Here is a 24,517-nt window from a genome sequence, read left to right on the forward strand (position 1 = left end):
ATGCGTGGAGATTTCCATGGATACCAAAGGAGGAGAGTTTGGTGAGCAGAGTGGGGTGCCAGACCGTATCGAAGGCACGTGATATGTCGAGGGAGACAGCTCTAATTTCCTGTTTGGCATTGAGGACCTCCATCCATTGTTGAGAAAGCAGAAGCAGCATGTCCAGAGTCGAGTGACCTGGTCTGAAACCAAATTGATGATCAGAGATCAAGCCGTTGGAGAAGAGGAAAGATTTCATATCCGAAGCAATGATGGATTCCATGACTTTGCTGATAATTGGGAGAAGGCTGATTGGTCTGTAGTTGCTAGGATCTGTTTTTGCACCTTTTTTGTGCAAAGCGGTGATGTTGGCTGATTTCCAAGCAGATGGCAGTTGACCTTGAGCAAAAGAGAGGGTGAAGAGAACAGAGAGAGGGAGTGAAAGAGCAGAAGAACAGGATTTTAGGACCCGTGGGCTGATGCCGTCAGGTCCAGTTGCAAAGAAATGCATGTCTGAGAAATGGATGGGGACATGTTTAAGTAACAAAATGGTCACCAGTCGGCCATCTTGGATCTGATCTTGAAAAAAAATGACTTGCTTATGTAACCCACCATTCATTGTATGTGTGCCAAATTTGAACAAGATCAGTAAATGCATTTCCGAGAAATGGTTGAGGACGTGTTCAATATCGGGTTTTTTACAACTGAAATGGCCGCCAGTCAACCAGTCGGCCATCTTTGATCAGATCGCAAAATAAAGTGAGGCACACATGCATGCCAACATGTACTCTGCCTGTGCCAAGTTTGAACAAAATCGGCAAATGCATGTCCGAGAAATTGTTGACGTGTTCAACATCGGGGTTTTTACAACTAAAATGGCCGCCAGTTGGCCGTCTTTGATCGCATCGCGAAACAAAATGATGTGCATATATGTATAGCGTCATGTATCGTCCTTGTGCCAAGTGTGAACAAAATTGGTCCATACATTTCCAAGATATGGTTGCGGATGCACGTTTGGGCGGACGAGACCAAATCCATAAGCCCCCGTTTCGGACCAAGTCCAACGGGGAGGGGAATGGGGGAGGATAAGAAACCAGATATCTGCGATCACAAAGCAATCGTCAAGGTTAAGCCTCCCTTGTCTTACTCTTTGCGATCTTTCTCGACTTACCCTTGTCCCATGCATATTTTGTTCAGACCGCCATATGACTTTGACCTTCAACATTTAGGAATAGAGGGTAAATTTTAAAATGTGTCCCCATCTACAATCTATCCATATAACTCAACATCATGAAAACCAGAGGAAAATTATTGAATGTTTAATTAAAAAGGTGTTTTTTGTTGATTCGGTCACAATCAGAAAAAAGTAGGCCAAGAACACTAAACCAATATCAGGTGCACAACTTTAGTGCAGGCACACTATTGTGAAGCAAAAACATCTTGGAAGGCCAAGCGGTCTTTCAGATTCCACACCGAGTGATGACAAAAAACAACACACACACACACTTTCATTTCAGACTGCAATTTGAATTTGTCTTTTAACCCGGAGGTGTATGATGTAAACTAAGCAAAATGTGCTTGCCTCACCCGGAGGTGTATGATGTAAACTAAGCAAAAACAGACAAACCTTAGTCGAGTTATGGTGAAAGTTGTTAAAATGTCTATAATTAAGTTCATGACCACAGGAATTAGGTTAAGTTTAAAAACAATAACCATGCGGAGCTCTTGTAGACCTGCAACACGTCGCAAGTAAAAATTATGTCGACCCCACATACTTTGGATTTCCATAACTGATGAAAACTTTCATTCTGAAAGTCCCAGCCAGATCCAAGATACAGCTTGGAAATTGGCAGAAAAGGGGAAAATGAATGAATGAATAATGAATGAATGAATGATCGTTTTAAGGCCATTTTCCCCACTAGAGCAGGGGTTAGCCTTGCGGGCCCCATGACAATCATGGTTCCCTGTTTGAGGCAATGTTTTTATGGCCGGATGCCCTTCCTAACGCCAACCCTTAGTCGCCTCTTATGATGCACAGGGATACGGTGTACCTATTCTAAACCGGGGTACACACCGGGATCATTCATCCCAGCAAGCTGGTACTCAATTTGCCGACCTCGGAACGATGATAGGCTGAGTCAACCCCCCTGGTGTTAATTTAGCGATCGACCGGGATTCGAACCCAGGATCCTAGGATCCCAAGCTGGCACCCTAACCGCTAAGCCAACACCAGGCTCAATAACCATGCGGAGCTCTTGTAGACCTGCAACACGTCGCAAGTAAAAATTATGTCAACCCCACTTACTTTGGATTTCCATAACTGATGAAAACTTTCATTCTGAAAGTCCCAGCCAGATCCAAGATACAGCTTGGAAATTGGCAGAAAAGGGGAGAAAAACCGAAATGGTGGTTTATCACTCATTGGGGTGTAAGACCTTGACCTTTAATCTGCAGGGGTATGATGTAAATTAAATTTGAATGCGTCTTGCTGTATGTTATCTATCGATGGGAAATTCATTCTGATCGGACAAGCCTTATTTGAGTTATGGTGAAAAAATGTTAAAATGCCTAAAATTAGGTCATAATTTAAAAATTATGTCAAGATCAAAAATAAATATGTCAACACCGCATATGTTGTATCCCCATTATTGATGCAAAATTTAATTCTGAAAGCCCCAGCCGGCTTCGAGATACAGTTTGGAAATGGGAGTAGTTGGAGTGCAGGAAGAAGATAAAATTCTAAATGGTGGTTTAGTGTAAACTTTTGATTTAAAACTAAGCACTCTTGGTGTCTAAGAAACTCTGTGGTGCCATTAAAGAATTGGAGGCACTAATTGCAGAAACAAAACCTACAACAGCAATAAGCCTCCCCCATCATGTAGCGGACGGCTTAATTAAACCATCACCGGTCACCCAGGAAATACGGGACTGAGAAGGGAGATTACGAGACAAAAGAAAAATCTATGCTGTGCGAGCTCTGCTTGCGCATTTGTGGTCTACCTCCCCGACAACCGCTTATGACTCTTGCCTCAGCCCAGTTGGCCACAGGTGTCCCATCCGTGCACACAGCAGTTCCGTGTGGGGCTTGTCCGTGTTGCACCCTGTACGTGCCTTCCCTCGATCTCTTGTGCAAGCCAGCACACACCCTGAGCAGCAGCACAACCCCACCAGCATAAACTGACACGTGACCAGCAAGTGGTGAAGAATTGAATGACTACCTTGGGCTTTCTGGAATCCTCTTCAGCATGCTCGCTGTTTGCATGCTCGCTAAATCCCAAGGGGGCCATTTTTGCGTTCTCATTTGACAGTGCCATTGTGACCTTTGGAGTGGCGAATGTGGCCTTTTGCTGACCCTACGATCATCCGTGGGTCGCACTCAATAGCTATTACACTGGGGAAATTCCACACAAAGACCGCAATCGTGTGTGGGTCATGCCCATAGGCTATTATGCCGAGGATATTCCACACCCACACCGTGATTGTGCGTGGGCCGTGCCCATTGGCTATTATGCCGGGGAAATTCCACACAGAGACAGAGATAACCCCCAGGGAAGGTTCAATAATGTAGCGAGTGGGAAGGCGGTGCTTATACATGGACACGTACTACTTTGCATTGGAGGGGCGGTGGGGGAGTGAGGGTGCACTTTAGGGTCATGAGGTTTCATTTCGGATTTGGAAGGCTGTCTCAATGCCTTTTATAAAGAGTACTGCATAGCTAAGTTGAATTTTTTCCAAAGTAGAGAGAATGGAGTATTGGTATTATCTTTTGGCTTGGAGGAGCATTTAACAATGAACGCATGACACTGTAACCAAATGATTTATGGGGTTATTGTGCATATTCTTCCCCAGTGAAAGTGAATTAAATCGTTGATTAACGTTCCAGAATTTTAACTTTAAGGACATGATGCCTCTGTGCATTAGTTATTTTTCTATCGCCTCATCTGCTAATAAATAGTAAAACGCCAAATGCTGTTTCTTTTACACCACTGCCAATCCTGCCTTGCAGTGACATGTTTGGAGACTCTTCCATCTTGGTCTTGGACTCTGGCCAAGCGATCTCCATCACGGTGAATGGAAAGACCATTATCGTATCCCTCACCACCCTCGTACGTGATGCATGCAGCTTCAGTTTCACACCACACGGTCACAGATTTTCTCCATTAGTCCAACCATCTCCGATATTATACTGTTGCAAAATGTAAAGGAGATTCGAGTGGCTATACTGTGCCACTGGCAGTTTGTCGGACTCTTATCAGATTAAGAAAAATCCATGCAGATGGCAGGGCATGGGATGGGATGGAAGGCATGAAGAGAGATGTGTATATAAACATAAATGGTTGTATTTATCTGGAGAAGGGGATAGTAGTTGATGTTAATATTATGGCTCGATATAACTTTAACAAGTACTACAGCAAAGTCGATAGCGCAACATCACAAATCCCCACACTTCCTTGTTTTGACCCCTGTGACCCTAAGTCCATTGTATTTCCTGGTTGATAAGAATTTTGCAACGCTAACACCACCCCCTGGGGTGAAATTTTAAAAAAACGTTGCATACAATGTTGATTGAATATACAAAGTTTCATTTTAAAATGTGCCCTTATTACGTTATTATCTCCGCCACCAAAGGTGGATGGAGGTTATGTTTTCATCCCAGTCTGTTTGTCTGTTTGCACGATATATCTCAGATATCCAAAATCGATACATAGCAAGATATATCTCAAAAGTTGTGGCAGGGTTTGGATGAAACCTGGTGGAACGGTTGGGTGTGTGACGAGGACTAATCGATTCGATTTTGGTGAAGATATGAATATGGATCCGGATACGAGAATTATTTAATTTTTAAATGATTATTCACCATTGAGAGATCGGGTGAAAAGCGATACATAACATGATATTTCAAAAAGTTGTGTACGAGTTGGTGGAGTTGGTGAACTAAACTTGTTGGACGAGTTGCTTAGGTGACAGTCCCCCATGTGTGTGACCCTCTCTCCCCCGTGTGTGTGACCCTCTCTCCCCCGTGTGTGTGTGACCCACTCTCCCCCGTGTGTGTGTGACCCACTCTCCCCCGTGTGTGTGTGACCCACTCTCCCCCGTGTGTGTGTGACCCACTCTTCCCCCACGTGTGTGTGTGACCCACTCTTCCCCCGTGTGTGTGTGACCCACTCTTCCCCTGTGTGTGTGTGACCCACTCTCCCCCGTGTGTGTGTGACCCACTCTCCCCCGTGTGTGTGTGTGACCCACTCTCCCCCATGTGTGTGTGTGACCCACTCTCCCCCGTGTGTGTGTGTGACCCACTCTCCCCCGTGTGTGTGTGTGACCCACTCTCCCCCGTGTGTGTGTGACCCACTCTCCCCCGTGTGTGTGTGACCTACTCTCCCCCGTGTGTGTGTGACCCACTCTCCCGTGTGTGTGTGACCCACTCTCTCCCGTGTGTGTGTGACCCACTCTTCCCCCGTGTGTGTGTGACCCACTCGTCCCCCGTGTGTGTGTGACCCACTCGTCCCCCGTGTGTGTGTGACCCACTCGTCCCCCGTGTGTGTGTGACCCACTCGTCCCCCGTGTGTGTGTGACCCACTCGTCCCCCGTGTGTGTGTGACCCACTCGTCCCCCGTGTGTGTGTGACCCACTCGTCCCCCGTGTGTGTGTGACCCACTCTCCCCCGTGTGTGTGTGACCCACTCTCCCCCGTGTGTGTGTGACCCACTCTCCCCCGTGTGTGTGTGACAATTCTAAACCGATCATCATGAAACTTCACCAAGTCGTGGAGGTCGTCACAATTAAGAAGCCAATTGATTTTGAGGTCAAAGGTCATCTGGAGGTCGAGTTTCTAAAATCGCCATTTTTAATTCGATTGACTTGAGAATTGAACAACATTTGCACATTGAGTCACTAAATTGGAAAACCAACTATTTTTGAGATCAAAAGGTCAACTCAAGGTCAAACTTCCGAAACCATAAATTTTCATCTGAAAGACGATCAATTTTAATCCGATTTATTTGAGAATTTAACAGCATTTGCATAGTGCCTCACTGAATTGAGAAACCATATATTTTGAGGTCACAAGGTCAAAGGTCAACTCAAGGTCAAACTTCTAAAATCACCCATTTTTATCTGAAAAATCGTCACTTTTCATCTTATTGACTCGAGCTTTGATGATCGCCAATTTTAATCTTCATGAAATGAACAATTTGATGAATCAGTGGCAACCATTTTTTTTGGGGGGGAGAGGGTGCATTTTGCGAGTATCGTGCTCTGCATGACGTCTTCTTATATTTGGTGCTTTTTCCTGCTACAGTGTCTGATTTTCCTTTCAGGAAAGCTAAAATATGGTGCCCCTGCACACGGAGACCCCATTCAGTTTTGTGTAAATTTCTCTGCCTCCTGGTCGGAGGTCTTTATACGCTTTTATCATCGTGTGTGTGTGTGTGTGTGTGTGTGTGTAGTGTGTGTGCGTGGTGTGTGTGCGTGGTGTGTGTGCGCGTGTTTTGTCATTAGCATCCAATGTAATGGTTCCCGTATTCCTCAAATGTGTCAAACGTGGAAGATTGCCATGAGGAAAATGAGAGTTCTCTGATGAAGAGTATACTGTATATATCTAATAATATTGTTACGTTTATGGGGGTAGGTAGGTGAAAGGATACCACAGGGAAGGTAGCACTGTATAGGAAGTAGCATGGACCGTGGACGCATCGGAGAAATCTCAATGTACTTGAGTAGGGAAACTGTAGCTTCAGGTTGTTTATGCGTGCACCACATGGGGGTGGTGTTGTGCCAATTATTGGTAGGGATTAAGGTTAGTTTTCCCCAGTACTTTATTTTCCCTCTGTAAATTTTCCTTTACATTTTGCTTTAAAAACACCTCCTTTAAACAACAACCGCCGACAAAAGCCAAGCAGAGCCGATCAGACTAAGCCCCGCCTCCAAAGGACCGAATAGGAAACAGGACACACCCCTGAAGGTCATGATTGGCTGGGAGGACCAAGGGGTGATTTGGAAAGAGCTTTGCCATTGGTCGGTGTGAGGTCATAAAGAAGCTTCTTAGGAAGAGGAAGAAGAGTACGTCTCTCTCTCTCTCTCTCTCTCTCTCTCTCTCTCTCTCTCTCTCTCTTGTTGGACAATAATTTTGTGTTCTCTCGGAGAACGTTTTGTGTGGCAATCGCCAGGAGCTTGGGACTGCTGGGCTCACCAGCGAGCTAATGGCCGTGCTGTCTTTCCCAAGAGGAGGAGGAGAGAAAACCACGAGGGACCAAAACGAAAGAGGGTCGGCTTCACGACAACTTGCCTCACGACCCTTGGTGCCTTCAGGGCCATCTTTTATGCTTCCCGAGCAGGAGGCTCTGAGACTTGTCACCACCACTCTCGTCAAAAAAGGCCACTTGAGGAAACTAAAAGGTTTTTTTAAGCATGTGCCGGAACCGACACTAAAAAGGAAACATTTTATTGTCCCCCGTCGCACAGCGGAGCGAAAGGGGGACTATGGTTTTCCCCTCCGTCCGTCCCGTCCGTCCGTGCGTAAGCGAAGGACCGCATTCCAATTTGGTGTGTGGGTGCAACCCACATTAAAATCCAAGATGGCCGCCGCCATGTATGTCTGATGCCATGTATGTCTGAACCTTGTGAGCTGAATATCTTGAAAAACAAGCATTCTGAGTATTGCGCTGCAATACATGTCCCCTACCAAAGTTCAAAGTGCCATAACTTTGTCAAAAATGATCGAATATGCAAATTTATGCACAGTTGATGCTGGTTTTCAAACTTGATCTGAGGTATGCTGAGACACGTGTGTCATGCCTCGCCTCGTTGATAAGCCCGCAAGGTCGCTCCGTGGAGCGGCCTGCACGTATTGCACTGTGTGAATTATATAAATTATTACCAACTCACGCTCTGAGGTACTAGCGATTCAAGAGATATCCATTTTTTTATGGCACATTGGAGAAGCCAATGCGAGGTTTCGTCTTCCTCAGCTTGTCACAACTCTGTCAAATGCGATCGAGTTTAAAAAGTCAGAATTTGACCAAATCTTTTTTATTCGTTTGTTAATATACTTCAGCTATTGACAAATCTGAAATTAGAATTTTATTTGAGGTTAAAATGTCCGCGACAGGTCGTGTCCAACGATGCTTTCAGTCTGTACATGTGATAAATAATTAAATCCGCATACCTGACGCCTCTTCTTCACGCAATAACAACTTCTAGCTTCCAGACCGTACATCCAATCATCTTGAAATTTTGCATACTTGTTACTCTTCATGACTTCTACTATAGTATGAAGTTTCACGTCGATCAATAAAGCGATTGAAGAGATATCCATTTTTTTAAATATTTCGTTTAATTAAGGATATCTGCCAAACCACGTGAGCTATCGCAAATTCCAAAAGGACATTTTAGTAGACCGACATGCGGAACAGATCTGTGAAGTTTCCCCTCGATTGGATCAAAAATGAGGGAGGGGCTCTGTTTTAAAGGTTCATGCTTAAAAACGTCATAACTCTGAAACCATGTGACGCATGACGTCATGCTCGTTGACTTTTTTGTTCGTCATGGGTATGCGATTCTGCCTGCAAAGTTTGGCCTCGATCTGTTCAGCCGTTGCAGAGAAAAATGGGTTTTCGTGTTTTCACAAAAAACAATATGGCGTCCGAACCACGTGACCTGTGACGTCATAATTACCATTAAAATATTCTACAGACCGAGTCCCTCCTCTGGTGAAAATGTCAATCGGTCCTATTATTGCAGAGAAAATCTTTTTTAAAGGAAATTAAAACTTAAAATGGCACTGAGTTAAGGATCATCAGAATTATCAGAATTACCAAAGTTCAAAGTGCCATAGCTTTGTCAAAAATGATCGAAACGTCGTGAAGTTCGAACTTTATCTGTAACTTATCATGAGGAAACCATGTGCCAAGTTTGAAATCATTAGCTTTAAGCGTTTAGAAAAAAAGTCCGGACAACTGTTCTTTGCGTGACGGACTGACGGACTGACGGACTGACGGACTGACGGACTGCGTGCAAACCTATAGTCCCCTCCGGTATACACCGGTAGGGGACTAATAAGCGAAGTACCAACTTCTAATATGGTGTGTGAGTATATCTAGGCATAAGGAAGAACGCTATTGAAAATTGGGTCGCCACGTCAAAATCCAAGATGGCCACCGCCATGTATGTCTGAACCTTGTGAGATGAATATCTTGAAAAACAAGCATTCTGAGTATTGCGCTGCAATACATGTCCCCTACCAAAGTTCAAAGTGCGATAACTTTGTCAAAAATGATCGAATATGCAAATTTATGCACGGTTGATGCTGGTTTTTAAACTTGATCTGAGGTATGCTGAGACACATGTGTGTCACGCCTCTCCTCGTTGATAAGCCCGCAAGGTCGCTCTGTGGAGCGGCCTGCACGTATTGCACTGTGTGAATGAATATGAATGATCGTTTTAAAGGCCATTTTCCCCGCTGGAGCGGGGGTTAGCCAGGCGGGTCCCATGACAATCATGGTTCCCTGTTTTGAGGCAATATTTTTATGGCCGGATGCCCTTCCTGACGCCAACCCTTGGTCGCCTCTTTCGATGCGCAGGGATACGGTGTACCTATTCTAAACTGGGGTACACACCGGGATCATTCATCCCAGCAAGCTGGTACTCAACTTGCCGACCTCGGAAGGATGACAGGCTGAGTCAACCCCCCTGGCGTTAATTCAGCGATCGACCGGGATTCGAACCCAGGATCTTAGGATCCCAAGCCGGCACCCGAACCGCTAAGCCAACACCAGCACTGTGTGAATTATATAAACTAGGGCATGCCCGTACTATATCTATATCTAAAATTATATCCCCCCCCCGCCCCCTCTATTTACATGAAATGGTTTGGTCCAAAGCGAACGGCTTGCGAGTGGTGACAATCCCCCCCCTCTATTTACATGCAATGGTTTGGTCCAAAGCGAACGGCTTCCGGAGTTTGGTAAAGAAATCGCCATCGCGTGCACAAACGCGCAGGAAAGCGAATGAAACGCAAATTCGTTTTTATTAGTTGTAAAACATAGTTTAACGCCAACATAGTTTGCAAACGTGAAATAAATGAATACGCTCTCAAATGTGCCATCCGAGGCAGAGTGTGCCCGCCACGTTCGGCACACGCGATCGTTCGCTGCTCTCTGATTGGTTGAATCGTTTTTTGGACATAGCTCGGTAAGTAATTGTCCGATTAATATGAAACCTTGAAAAGGCACATCCTCGGGTCCCCAGCAATATACCTGGCAAGTTAAAAGTATATCGGACCCGTGGTTGTCGAGAAACAGCGGTCACAGACAAACAAACGTACAGACAGAGATTACTGGAATTTATAGATAGATTATTACCAACTCAGTCTGAGGTACTAGCGATTCAAGAGATATCCATTTTTTTTATGGCACATTGGAGAAGCCAATGCGAGGTTTCTTCTTCCTCAGCTTGTCACAACTCTGTCAAATGCGATCGAGTTAAAAAAGTCAGAATTTGACCAAATCTGTTTTATTCATTTGTTAATATACCTCAGCTATTGACAAATCTTAAATTAGAATTTTATTTGAGGTTAAAATGACCGCGACAGGTCATGTCCAACGATGCTTTCAGTCTGTACATGTGATAAATAATTAAATCCGCACACTTGACGCCTCTTCTTCTTCACGCAATAACAACGTCTAGCTTCCAGACCGTACATCCAATCATCTTGACATTTTGCACACTTGTTACTCTTCATGACTTCTACTATAGTATGAAGTTTCACGTCGATCAATAAAGCGATTCAAGAGATATCCATTTTTAAAATATTTTCGTTTAATTAACGATATCTGCCAAACCACGTGAGCTATCGCAAATTCCAAAAGGACATTTTAGTAGACTGACATGCGGAACAGATCTGTGATGTTTCCCCTCGATTGGATCAAAAATGAGGGGGGGGGGCTCGGTTTTAAAGGTTCATGCTTAAAAACGTCATAACTCTGAAACCATGTGATGCATGACGTCATGCTGACTTTTTTGTTCGTCATGGGTATGCGATTCTGCCTGCAAAGATTGGCCTCGATCTGTTCAGCCGTTGCAGAGAAAAAGGGGTTTTCGTGTTTGCACGAAAAACAATATGGCGCCCGAACCACGTGACCTGTGACGTCAAAATTACCATTAAAATATTCCACAGACCGAGTCCCTCATATGGTGAAAATTTTATCTCAATCGGTCCTATTATTGCAGAGAAAATATTTTTTAAAGGAAATTAAAACTTAAAATGGCACTGAGTTAAGGATCATCAGAATTATCAGAATTCCCAAAGTTCAAAGTGCCATAACTTTGTCAAAAATGATCGAAACGTCGTGAAGTTCGAACTTGATCTGTAACTTACCATGAGGAAACCATGTGCCAAGTTTGAAATCATTAGCATTAAGCGTTTCGAAACAAAGTCCGGAAAACTGTTCTTTGCGTGACGGACTGACTGACTGACGGACCGAGGGACGGCGTGCAAACCTATAGTCCCCTCCGGTGTACACCGGTCGGGGACTAATAAGCGAAGTACCAACTTCTAATCTGGTGTGTGGGTGTATCTCGGCACAAGGAAGAACGCTGTTTAAAATTGGGTCGCCATGTTAAAATCCAAGATGGCCGCCGCCATGTATGTCTGAACCTTGTGAGATGAATATCTTGAAAAATAAGCGAAGTACCAACTTCTAATTTGGTGTGTGGGTGTATCTCGGCATAAGGAAGAACGCTATTGAAAATTGGGTCGTCACGTCAAAATCCAAGATGGCCGCCACCATATATATGTCTGAACCTTGTGAGCGAAATATCTTGAAAAATAAGCGAAGTACCAACTTCTAATCTGGTGTGTGGGTGTATCTAGGCACAAGCAAGAACGCTGTTTAAAATTGGGTCGCCACGTCAAAATCCAAGATGGCCGCCGCTATGTATGTCTGAACCTTGTGAGATGAATATCTTGAAAAATAAGCGAAGTACCAACTTCTAATTTGGTGTGTGTGTGTATCTCGGCATAAGGAAGAACGCTATTGAAAATTGGGTCGCCACGTCAAAATCCAAGATGGCCGCCACCATATACATGTCTGAACCTTGTGAGCGAAATATATCGTAGCATGTTTTCTGCGTCCTCCACTTTGTCAACTCACATCACTTCCCCGACGGGGGACCGAGGCGTAACGCTTGTTCTTTTTATCTTTCCCCTTGTCTGTTTTTGTGTCTGATGGAGGATCCTGAAAGTAGGAATTTAAATTAGTTTACCTCAACATTTATTTAGTCTTGCTTTATTTTGTTATTAAATCGTTTGATTAGCAATTCATTGTCGTGTTTACTTGTTTGTGGTTTCGGAATAAACCCATGTGTTTTGTCAGATAAACACCTCACATCCCTTCATTCCCGCACGTGTAAAAATACCTCCAAAAATTTGGCTGCCGCCTCAAGAGTTAAAACTTTTGGCTATTCGTCATCCAGCAGTATTAATCGCTGGTGAAGAACCACCTTTAGAGGCCATTTTTCCCCGCAGAGCAGGGGTTGGCCTTTTTCAGGCACCGTGGTCCCCTTTTTGAAGCAATGTTTTCGGCCGGATGCCCTTCCTGCCACCAACCCTGTTACTCGCCTCTTGCGACACACAGGGAATTACCAGTGAACTGGTACTCAATTTTCCGGCCTCGGAAGGATGACGGGCTGAGTCAACCCCCCTGGCGTTAATTCAGCGATCGACCGGGATTCAAACCCAGGATCCTAGGATCCCAAGCCAGCACCCTAACCGCTAAGCCAACACCAGGCCAGTCTTAATCGCTGGTGACAGGATAATATTCAATCGAGATGTTGAATAATTAATCCTCAATGATGAATCCATGTCTCTCTGACCATCTTCTGCATTCAGGATGACACCAGTTTCCATCTCCAAATCCTCTTGAACATACACCGACTTGATCTGCCTGATGTGGAAAAAAAAAAAAAAATTGTAATCAAAATGATTACAAGTGTACATCAAGAAACAAAGCAATTTCATCAAATGTCTTTTGTGCCCTACTTGCAGTTGCATATTTTGCCTTGCATATTTAGGGAGTTTTCCAGGAATGTCCTGTTAATGGCGAGAACCAATGTCAAATGTAACTTCAAGTCCTCAACCCCTCTCTTCTTCACGTCCTCAACCCGAAGTCTTCAAACACCCTACCCACTCCCAAGTCCTCAAACCCCCTCTCCCAGCTCCCTGTCCCCTCTCTTCTCTAACTCCCAACTCTATCCTCTCCTCCCCCTTTCTTATTGAAGCCCTCAACTCTCCCTGACCACAAACTACAAGTTCACAAGCCCCACCCCAACCCCAAGTCCTCAACCCCCTTAACCAAATAGTCCTTTCTCTGCTAAAGTTTCCATCTCCAAATGGATGATTCTAAACGGGGTAGGGATGAAGGCGGCAAAAATGCAAATGGCATCTTCTGTCACCGAGCCGGCAAGCTGGGATCAATAATTTGCATTTATTGCCACATGTGATGCAATTCCAATGCTCTAATGGTGTCGAGCTGCTCCATTTGAAACTGTCTCCAATAAATTGTCCTGTCTGGGGCTGGTTACCACCACGCCTTGGACAGATGAGCCGAACCAGCTTTAACTCCAGAGGCGATCTTCAATTTTGGCGGTTATTGACGCATATCACGAAGATGACTGAAGAACCACAAAGCGTTTATTCTCGCGAACACACGGGTTTATTCCGAAACCCACCAAGAACAATACAACAAAATTGTAACAATAATTATTTACAATAAAATAAAGCAAGGAATGAGAATAAATAAAATAAATGCTGAGGTAAAAATGTTAATGTGAGGATCCCCCAAACAGACACAAAAATGCATACAGTGTGAGGTATTAAATTAACAGTCACGCTTCGGCACTTAACTGGACCAAAATGGATCTTGTGGAAGGTCGGCAGTTGTCAAAGACCGAAGCCACACAGGCGGGAAGCCCGGAAATATGGGTGTGAAACTGAACGCCGAGGTCACCCGGGATTGAGGCAAGCAGGGAGCACGGCCCCTGTTCTCCTCTCTTCCATCTACCACTTCACACTCCTCCGGTGCGATAATAAAAAATCCTCCTTTTTGGTAAAGGGAAGCATGGCCACGTCCTGACGCACACCAGCACCAGCCTCCACACGGGCAACACACAAAAACGCTCCCATCTCTCTCGAACCTTCCTTCTCCGACGCCTTCCCTTTGCGCTTGCGCTCCACCCGGGTCATTGGGCCGCATCGCTCAGCGGGTGGGGGGAAGGAGGGTGTGGTCTGACGGTCCTGTCCCCCGCCCATCAAACCATTGTAGCTCCGCCTCTCCTAGGCGAGCTTTTGCCTTTGGTGTCCATTGGAGCGTGAATAACTTTCCCCGCTGATGTTAGACATGTTAGGGATGGCCACAGAGGGTATTACAAACAGGAGAAATTAATCTTAATCCCTACTACTAATTAATACGGCATCATCCTTTGTATGATGACATTTAAACAACCTTACTCAACTATGGCGGTAGTGACACACGTGGGGGGTATTGGAGGGCAGCGAGAGCTTACCTGTATGGCCGGACGCGACGCTGGTTTTCCGAACCACAACCAAATAAACGGACAAGACAAGGAATTTAAAATGTAACAAATAATGATTTAATGAAAGTAATGCCAGGATAACAAAGAATGTGCGGTAAAGCTATTTCCTAATTGAGGCACCCATGCACGGACTCAAATACAGACACAGGGAGAAATAAATGAAAGTAAAAATGTGTGTAATGTGCTTGCCTGGCACTCAGTTTGGCGTCCTTGACCGTCCCGGGCGGCCATCACCGGTCCCACGTCCCTGCGCAGGAAAATACTAGTTGGAGCTATCACGTTCACCGCCAGCCACCGACGCGAAGCGAACAGGCCAGAGCTCCTCCCACGTCCTTCTTGCTCGGCTGCACCAAGCTCCGTCCAGAAGTTCCCAGGTGCACACGACACGAAATGCAGCTGTCATGAGCCAACACCAAGGGGAGGAAAGAGAAGGATGCATCTACTCGCAATGAAGGCCAGGACAGAAGAGAGTAAAGTGCATCTGCCCACAATCATACCCAGCACAAGAGAGAGAGAAAATGGCAGGACTTGTCCTTTTTGTCCCCGGCTCTTGAATGTTCTCTGACGTCACCTGCACTCCAATAAAAGAGCGCCACCCGCTCACCCCAACGTTCTTTACCCAATTGTTCTTCGGGGCGTGGCCTAGTGGCCCATATGCCCATCGATATGCCCAATATGCCTATCGAGCATATTCGAGCTGGGTGGTGTCGTAGTAATGTTCTGATCTGGTCGGCGATCGCTTTATTTAATTTAAGCTCTGATCGCATGGCTGGTGTTGTGTCATAAGCAACAAAGGGAAAACCACAGAGGCAATTTGCACACTGGGAAAGTTACCTTTATACCCTAACTAATTAGCATAACTCCACCCCTCGCATGGAGACAAATATACACTTACACGGACAGTCGGACATCCAGCCCTACTTCGTTAAAGGAAGGTTTCTTCTTCGCGACATTCGGAGCACACTACTAATCGATCTGGACTAAGGTATTTCATTGCCTACCCCCATAAACGTAACTATTCTTTATTTAGATATAAATATTAAGATAATGTGTCGATAAAATAGATACAGGATTTATTTATTTTCTATCAGGATGTACTGTGACAGTGAGGGGCATAACTTGAGAATGACAAAATATATTTTATGACAATAGGAAGGCAAAGATATTTCACACAAGCTTGTAAATATATGGAGCCGTCTTTCTGGGACAGTGATGGGATCACAAACTAGATTGGAGGTACCGAGAAATAATAGTCGTACAGGGATGTTGGTGGCGACCGTAGGTCGATTGGGATTGGATAGAAGTGATATTTATGTTTTGTGTTCATATGCTGATGGTTTGTTTGAGATGTCATTCTTTCTGGTGTTGCTCTTATTAAGCATCTCGGGTAAAATGCCAGGGGCATAGAAAAGGCCCCTTTATATAAGGGTATGTGACATGTGGCAAAGTATAGAAAAGAAGGGACATTCCATAGCTTGCAGAAAATGCCAAACAATACAAAATAAAGGGCATTCAAAAAAATCTCGTTTGCATGCTGGACTACCCTTGTGTTCTGAGGAGGAACCAAGTAATGCTCTAGAAAAGTTCATATAAAGGGGCGCCAATTTAATTCATACATTTGCTTGACGAAGTAAATGTATTATATTTGCCAGATGTAGGGCGATAAACGGATGTTGTTGAAATTTGGAACATATTACCTCAACGTACAAAGCATTTACTTCTGAAATTTGCAGCCGATTTCGTCCAGTGGAAGCCGAGAAACGTATCTTCAGTCCCCATGTTAAAGCTGCATACAGAGAAACGATCCCTTGTGTAAAGGGAGGGGCACATTGTGCCTCCCTTTGATTAACGTGTCTGTGATTCAACTGAGTTTTATATGAGTTCTAAAACAATCAGGTTGATTGATCATGTAGTTTTTCCCAGGATGAGGCATGCATAGTTAAAATTGGTAATCAAATGCAGTTATGACGTGTATAGAACCATATATGTAAAGATGCTATGCCAGAAATGCTCAAATGAATGCAGTGTTTTACTAGACTGCAAAAGGAATAAGAAGGGACTTGAAGAAGCAGAAATTATCCAGGGAGGAGGAAGAGGAGGAAACTGAAAGGAAACGAGAGATCAGCTGATGATGAGCAGATTTATCTCTCTCGCAGCCATTAACGAAACATCAACCGCAATGATTCGTCGGTGATGCCAAGGCACAGTTCTTTAAGGATCGCGAGAATGATATTAGGAGACATCAGTGTACATTTTCATGGATTTACGATCACATTAATAAACCATGGAAAATCAACATTGTGCAAGGGATTTGAAACAGAGCTCCAGGACCATGGGTAAAACGGTTCCTTTCTGCATTCCATCGTCAATCAACTCAACGTGTGGGACCAGAAATTATTCTGGAGTTTCTTTGGCAAAAGTAACGGAAGCTCACGTGCGGCTGTGGTACGAGATTGATCCGCTGCCCTGTTGGTGAACTTGGAAACATTCGGCAACACAACGAGTGAACACATGCCTCCTGCAGTGGATTATATATATGCAGTGGATCATTGCAGCGGTTTGTGACTTTATCGACATGACGTGGACGTCCACAATCCAGGCGACTTAATCGTGCTTAAAGGCATAGAAAGATTGAGCATGACTAAATGGTCGACACCTGATTACTTGGTGTTGCCATGATTGTGTGCTGAGGGCACTGAGAACCACTAATCACCCAAGGAAAGTTGGGCACGGAATGATTGTGACGCACGTGCCCAAAAATTCCCATATACTGAAAGTTGTGAAAATTATGCATCAAAAATGCCAAGCAGAGAATTTGGCGAAGGTAGAATTTGTTATATATGATGGCCTGTTCTTTTTCAACATTTTTGGTTATTCTCTTTTTTTTGTAGATCCATAGGATCTTTATCGTCCACAAAAAAAGAAGAAGCAGATGGGACAGATGGTTTTGCATTTTTGTCTGAAAGAGACAATTCTTGAATGTGTAACAACCCCTGTCGACACTGCATTAGAATAGGCTTCTGTGGTGTGACAGTATTGGGGAACGACCCCAGATGAGACGGATCGCTAGTGCATGTGTGTGTCTGTGCATGCATGTGTGTGTCTGTGCATGCATGCATGTGTGTGTCTGTGCATGCATGTGTGTGTCTGTGCATGCATGTGTGTGTGTGTCTGTGCATGCATGTGTGTGTCTGTGCATGCATGTGTGTGTCTGTGCATGGTTGTGTGTGTCTGTGCATGCATGTGTGTGTCTGTGCATGTATGTGTGTGTGTGTTGTTATTTCTATTGGACACAAATTCTTATTTCCCATAATCATGAGACAATCGCTTGCATTAATGAGAATGGCCCACATGTGCGTCTGATTGGCATTGCACTTGATATCAAACACATTATAAATTGTCTCATTGCTCAGTTTCAGAATATATTGTCCAGGAAGTCTGAGTTAATGCAATTCCATTAAAGAATGGTAATTATATATATTATAATATATATTATAATTATATATATATAATTATAATCAGAATGAACATCTTCATCTTGGGGATATTGACCATCCCGAAAATGAGCTGAGGGAAATGTAATCGCATAAATGGAGAGCAGCAGACGACCCTGACCATTGTTATCGCAGGCGATGGAAATTCATCTTGTGAGGGAAGAGTGGATTATTATGGAGATGGATTGTTTTGACAACAACCGAGACTTTCTCATTACATTAATCCTCAAAGCTCTCCCTCTCGCCCTCTTTTATCATTTTATGACAAAGGTGTGCTACTGTCATATTTGTATACTAAATGCCATTTATTTTTTGAAAACATCTGACATCCTGCTCTGTTTGTCAAGCATGCTGCCTGTGGAGATACATGGCCACCTTCATACCAAGCTTTCTGACTTCGTCCACTCATGCAGTCAACGTGTTGCTGTCGGTGCAACCCTCTCCTCTGATTTCCCAGTGGAGGCTGAAGTGCACCTTAGCATTGTTGTGTGCCCTGTTTTGTTCATCATTTGCATAAATGACCTTTCTGATGCTCTGGAAAACGCTCTGTTCCATTTTGTGGGTGACACATTTTTATGCATTACTCCCATCCTCCTGACAGGCGGATAGCAGCGACATCATTCTCTGCTGATCTGCAGTTGATTGGATAGGATGCTGCTCTGATAAATGGAACATGTCTTTCAATCCTGACAAATCTCTCGGTCTTGCACTGTTGCACAGGGAGGATCATCAAAATATGATCCCACCTAACTATGTCTATGGTCAGTCACTAGAAGAGGTCATAACCTCTTGAACTTCTCGGCCTTGCCATCAGCCATGACCTCACCTGAGCTGACCACATCACAAAACAGACCTCTAAAGCCAGCTGCAAACTGGACATCCTTTGTCGATCCAAGTCTTTCCTAGGAAAATCAGAGCAACTCACAGCTTTGGCTTGTGTTTTAACTCCCTGTGAAGTTGTGTTGGGAGTTAAACCTGGCTCTCTGGCCCACTTGAACATCAGGCCTCTTTGTTCTGAGTCTTTCGCGTGCCTTTTTGCAAACTCTGGGCGTGCTGTTATGTGCCTTTTTCTCAGGAGTGGCTTCCATCTGGTAACTCTCCCATAAAACCTAGGTTTGTGAAGGGCTATCGAGACCGCTGTCCCTCCAGGAGGTTCTCCCATCTCAACCAAACAACTGTAGTTCTGTCAGAGTGGTCTTTGGGTTCTTGGTCATCTCGCTGACCAATGTCCTTCTTGCCCAATTCCTCAGTTTGGTGGGACGGTCAGCTCTAGTAAGAGTCTGGGTAGTTCCATATTCTTTCCATTTCCTAATGATAGAGCTCATTGTGCTCTAGGGAACTTTCAACACTCTAGAAATTGTTTTATACCCTTTCCCAGATCGATACCTCCTCACAATTCTATCTCGGAGTTCTACGGACAGTTCCTTGGACTCCATGGTAGAGTTTCTGTTCTGACATGCACTGTTAACTGTGGAACCTTATATAGAAAGGTGTGTTTCTTTCTAAATCATGTGTAATCAATTGAATTGGTCACAGGTGGATTCTAATCAAGTTGTAGAGACATCTCAAGGATTATCAAAGGAAATTGGATGCACCTGAGCTTAATTTGGAGTGTCATAGCAAAGGCGTTGAATACGTATTGATGGGAGACATTTCAGCTTTTCATTTTTAATTATTTTGTAAAGATTTCTAAAATTAATTTCCACTTTGCCATTATGGGGTATTATGTGTCGATCATTGACAAAATATCTCAATTAAATCCATTTTAAATTCAGGCTACACACAATGTAATGTGAAAAGGTCAAGGGGTGTGAATACTTTCTGAAGGCACTGTCGTCTTCGAGTTTGAGTGCATTATGTCTCGGGAATTGTCTTCTGAACGCACGCTGCACTCCAATCTCTGATTTCAGCTCTACATTCTTCTAGACGATGAATATTCTCTCCTCTGTTGAGTTGCACCATTGGTTACCTGACAAAAAGTACTGTTTTACTCGTAATCAGCATCCACAACCATCCTTGATCATGTTGTGGAGCGTCAGCCGAAGCCCTCACTTATTTTTTCTTCCGCCCTCACTTTTTCACCTTTATTTGCTTTTATATTTGTTTTCTCCACAACCGCTTGAGCGATTGACTCAAAACTTTCAATCTAGGAGTGCCTCTGAAGATTTTTTTTTCTGAACAAAACTACATGATGATTGGATGGAAAATGTAGTCAGCATTCCAAAAGGTCCGTTTTCTGTAGGCAGGGTGTTTTACCTACCAGGAATAAACGACCTCACTTCTCTCAGCCTCGGCCAAATAAATGTTCAAAAGAAATTTGCTACAAACTATTTGAATGCTTGCTCTGTCCAATTCACTATATTTGACATTTTTGCCCACTAAGATTTTTTTTTTTTTTAAATAAAATTTTCAAATTGGGTAAATGTGTGTGACACACCTTGAAAACTCACCTTGAAAGCCTATACTTACTGCTTTCTGTTGTGTGTATGGTTTCTTCTTGTACTCCATCTCTCCTTCTTTCTGTCTTTGTTCATGGAGGGGTGAATCTTGCAAATAGTTTTTGTAAGGTTCACCTGGCTGGGTTTGAGGGTCGGAGAGTAGCAGTCGAAACCCAAATCCTATCCAGGTTCCTCCTGATGCCTCCATCTTTGTCTGTTTGGGTTTTTCCTGATACTCCGGTGCTGTATTTAGTCAGTTATTTGATTAGTAAGACAAATCAGGAAGATTGTTGTTTAAAGCTGTACCAAAACTTAACTCGGGAGTGCAACAAGGCAATGGTGAGTGAAATGGCTTCATTCTTTGTTTAAGGTCATACAGAAGCATGCGACCACTCCTCACACTGTTTATTTAGTCCCATGGAGATGTGGACACTTTGGATATTACTTTCCATTCTGCATTCGGAAAATAAATATTTAAATGCAAGTGGTTTCATTCCCCGACAGGGAATCACTTTCAAATGCAGAAGGGCGGGTGGGGGTCAGCTCTGCCTTTCTCCACACCGAGAGAGGACACCTGATATACACAATGGTCGATCTGCCAAAATGCCATTATGTCATGTTTTAACATCAATTTGATTAATAATAATTGAAAGTTTATATTGTGACGTTGACCAGTGAGTGTCTTGTGAAAATAATGCAGTACAGCAAATGTTAGGGAAATTCGGCCAGGGGTTTGGAAATATTGAACTACTTAAAGTGAGCCCTCAAAATACCCTACTCAATGAGAGAGAGAGATAGAGAGAATGAGGGAGATTGATAGAGGGAATGAGAGTGAGTGAGAGAGAAAGAGAGTGACTGAGACGTTGGTTGTTATCTCCAAATGTGGGTTTGAGAAGGTGGAACAGAGCCCTCCCAGGTCTCGATGTATCCACCTTTGTGTGTATGCATGCAAGTTGTTTTTGCCAACTATCCCCACACGTGGGTGGGCCTCAGGAGATGGAACGGAGATCTACGGGGTCTGAAATTATCCACCTCCATTAGCATGTGTGTGTCCCCGTGCGTGCACATGTGTGTACAAAATACGTACAACATATCACGCACAAGATGCATGTACAAAACACACCACTGCACAACATGCCACACACAACACGTGTGTATACAACACAACATGTGCATATGCATAAAATGCATAAAAACAATATGTGTGCACACAATACGCAGCATACCACACCATGCAAAACAAACATGCCAAAGCAAAATCAAAGCCAAACATGTACACAAACCGCAACTGTGCCAGGGTACGTGCAAACCACGACCCACATGCGCACAGCATCACCACTGGTCCCTGTCCCTCCCAGCCCTCCCCACTCGCACTCGGGTCCACCAAATCTCAGGCCCCCTTCCACCCAGGTCCGCCAAATCTCAGGCCCCCTCCACTTGGATCCACCAAATCTCAGGCCAAATGCTGGTGCTCGGTTTCCTGCAGGCACAACATGGTTTAAAGGGAGTCAACAAATCCCAGGCCCTTGTTTCCCAGCATGATGAAGCTGGAGAAACCCAGCAAGTCGCCAGGCCAGACCGGGTCCCAGATGATCCACACGACCTTGGGTGCCACGAGCACGGCCCTCCTCCCCACCAAAGCCACCACATGTATGGCTCTCCTCCCCACCAAAGCCACCACTTGTATGGCTCTCCTCCCCACCAAAGCCGCCACGCATCCCAAAGCCACCGCATACAGCACGAATCCCCGACCCCACCTCGCTCTCTCACACCCTCAACGGGTGGAGCTCTACAGGAAGAGGTCCGTAAAAGCCCGGGCCCTCCCACCCGGTAGCCACTGGGCCCACAAGTTCAGACCCAGGCCACCCAAACGCACGCTGAATGATGTGACACTCACTGCCCCTGAAACCGACACAACCTTTGGTCCCACCCCAGCGAGGGAGGCGGCTCCACCGGCAAGCCACACCGCATCCCTTTGTGTGTGTGTGTGTGTGTGTGTGTGTGTGTGTGTGTGTGTGTGTGTGTGTGTGTGTGTGTGTGTGTGTGTGTGTGTGCGTGTGTGCATGCGCCGTTGGTTGTTATCTCAATATGTGGATTTCAGAAAGTGGAATAGAGTCCTCCCTGGTCTTGAAGTATCCACCTCCTTTTCAGAAATGGATAATGATTCATGTACAGATTTGTGAATTTTTTTTTTTATTCTCAAAGTTTTGTTCTGAGGGCTATTTTGAGGATCGTCACCGAGCCTTGCCTTGGACAGCTTCCAACGGCAGTTCGTTCGTTGTAATATTCCAAGCGATGGGTTTTAAGATCTCCAAGTTTCTTTTCTTAATCATTCCCGTTGCTCCAATAATCACTGGTATAATTTTGGTGCTCTTCAGCTTCCAGCATCTTTTCACTTCATTTGTGAGGTCTTCCAATTTGGTCATTTTCTTGATTTTTCTGTGTTGTTTAGGCCAAAATCGCCGAGTACTGACACTTCTTTTACAATGGCTTCGATTAGCAATGCCTTGTTTTCTCTTTTGTACCTCAGTCCGGTCACAGTGCGTTGTGTTCTATGTTCATGCTTGATGAGATATTTAAGTTGTACGTGAACATTACTTCTTTGTTTTCAGTGATTGCCTTTGGTTCATGTTTCCACGAGTTTTCTGGAACTAGGATGTTGAGACTTTTGCAGATGTGCCAGTGGATTACTCAACATACTTTGTTGTGCCTTTTGGTGTACAGCTGCTCTGACATGAGTTTTTTTTTTTTTTACATCCTAAGAGGAGGTGGCTCGTACTTTCTGTCTCAACCTCACAGAACCTACACTTATCCAATTGACTCAGTCCCACCATTTTATTTAAGCCAATGGTGTAATGTCCTTGGTCTTGGCCATTTATAATAGATCGGTGACAACATTTCTAAATTTATTCCTTTTTAAATTCAAGCTATAACACAACATAATGTGAAAAAGTCAAGTGGTGTGAATACTTTCTGAAGGCAATGTATATGTTATGCTCATTTATCTTGTATTTTTCTCTGTATTCTGTCTCTTCTCCCCTATTCATGTCACATGCATGGACATTTTCCTCCTTTTTCACATCGATCTCTTTTTTTTTCTCCTCTTCCTCACCAGTCTTACCCCCACTTCCATCCTTTTTCATTTTATTATTCTCACCTTTCCCATCCCCTTCCCATCTCATATTCTGTCCTTTGCATACGTAATATACGTTGATGGCCTCGTAACGACTCCCACAGCCCTGTTGATATTATGACTTCCTCCTGTTGTGCACATGTGCAAGCAGACAGCACAGCAGAGTGATGGCAAGGAAGAAGGAGAAATGGAAGATGATGAGGAAGATGGCAAGAAGAAAGAAGACGAAATGTTTGGGGAGAATATGGCGGAGCTCGTGGAAAGAGCAGTTCAGCGACTGCACAACGCTGTCAGCCCCATCGGATTTTGACGTACCTTTCCTCCCACCATCCCTTCCTTTGCTACGTTCACCTCACTACCATATTCCAGTTTACCCATCCTTCCTTCCCCTTTCCCCCTCCGCAGTTCCTCTTTCAGCTTCCACATGTATTGAAAATGTGTATTTTGACAAGTTTGTGACTTTTGTATTAAACATGGTTATCAGATCCCCAGCTTCAGTTCTTCTTTGGCTCGTAAACACAAATCGCTGATTGAATCTTGATTCAATAAAGCAGCCACTGCAAGGTTCGGAGTCAAAATAGAGACAAGGGCTGAAAATCTTTGGAGTCCTTATTCTCGAGATAAAGAGTCAGGAAGGATTATGTGCAATGAATTCCGCTCGAAAAGACTTTGTGTGGGCAACTGCATGCTGATAATGACTCGGGGAATCTATACGGCCATGCATTGTTTTGAAGGTCAAAAGGGAAATCGTATTAATTGCCCTTCTCTCCAGCAGGAGCTGTTACCGTGTGGTTCCGAACCAAATCCAAGACTGAGAGCGCTCTAGGCTTCTTCGGTGCAGTGTGCACGATCCTGTAGATTTGAGGGATTTGATATTGATGTCCA

General features: G+C 44.3%; 1 protein-coding gene across 1 annotated transcript in view; it reads left to right on the forward strand.

Annotated features, from left to right (window-relative positions):
- The window catches only part of CPSF3 (cleavage and polyadenylation specific factor 3), a 71,513-nt gene extending 47,396 nt beyond the window's left edge, over window positions 1-24,117 (forward strand). The window contains exons 17-18 of the mRNA XM_068125209.2: window positions 3,986-4,085; window positions 23,784-24,117. Coding sequence (XP_067981310.1) covers window positions 3,986-4,085; window positions 23,784-23,942 — 259 coding nt within the window. The 3' untranslated portion in view covers window positions 23,943-24,117. The remainder of the gene's footprint in view (window positions 1-3,985; window positions 4,086-23,783) is intronic.
- The last annotated feature ends 400 nt before the right edge of the window (window positions 24,118-24,517 follow it).

This window comes from Myxine glutinosa, chromosome 8 (assembly GCF_964187855.1).
Source record: "Myxine glutinosa chromosome 8, kmMyxGlut1.1, whole genome shotgun sequence".
In the NCBI taxonomy this organism is placed as follows: domain Eukaryota; kingdom Metazoa; phylum Chordata; class Myxini; order Myxiniformes; family Myxinidae; genus Myxine; species Myxine glutinosa.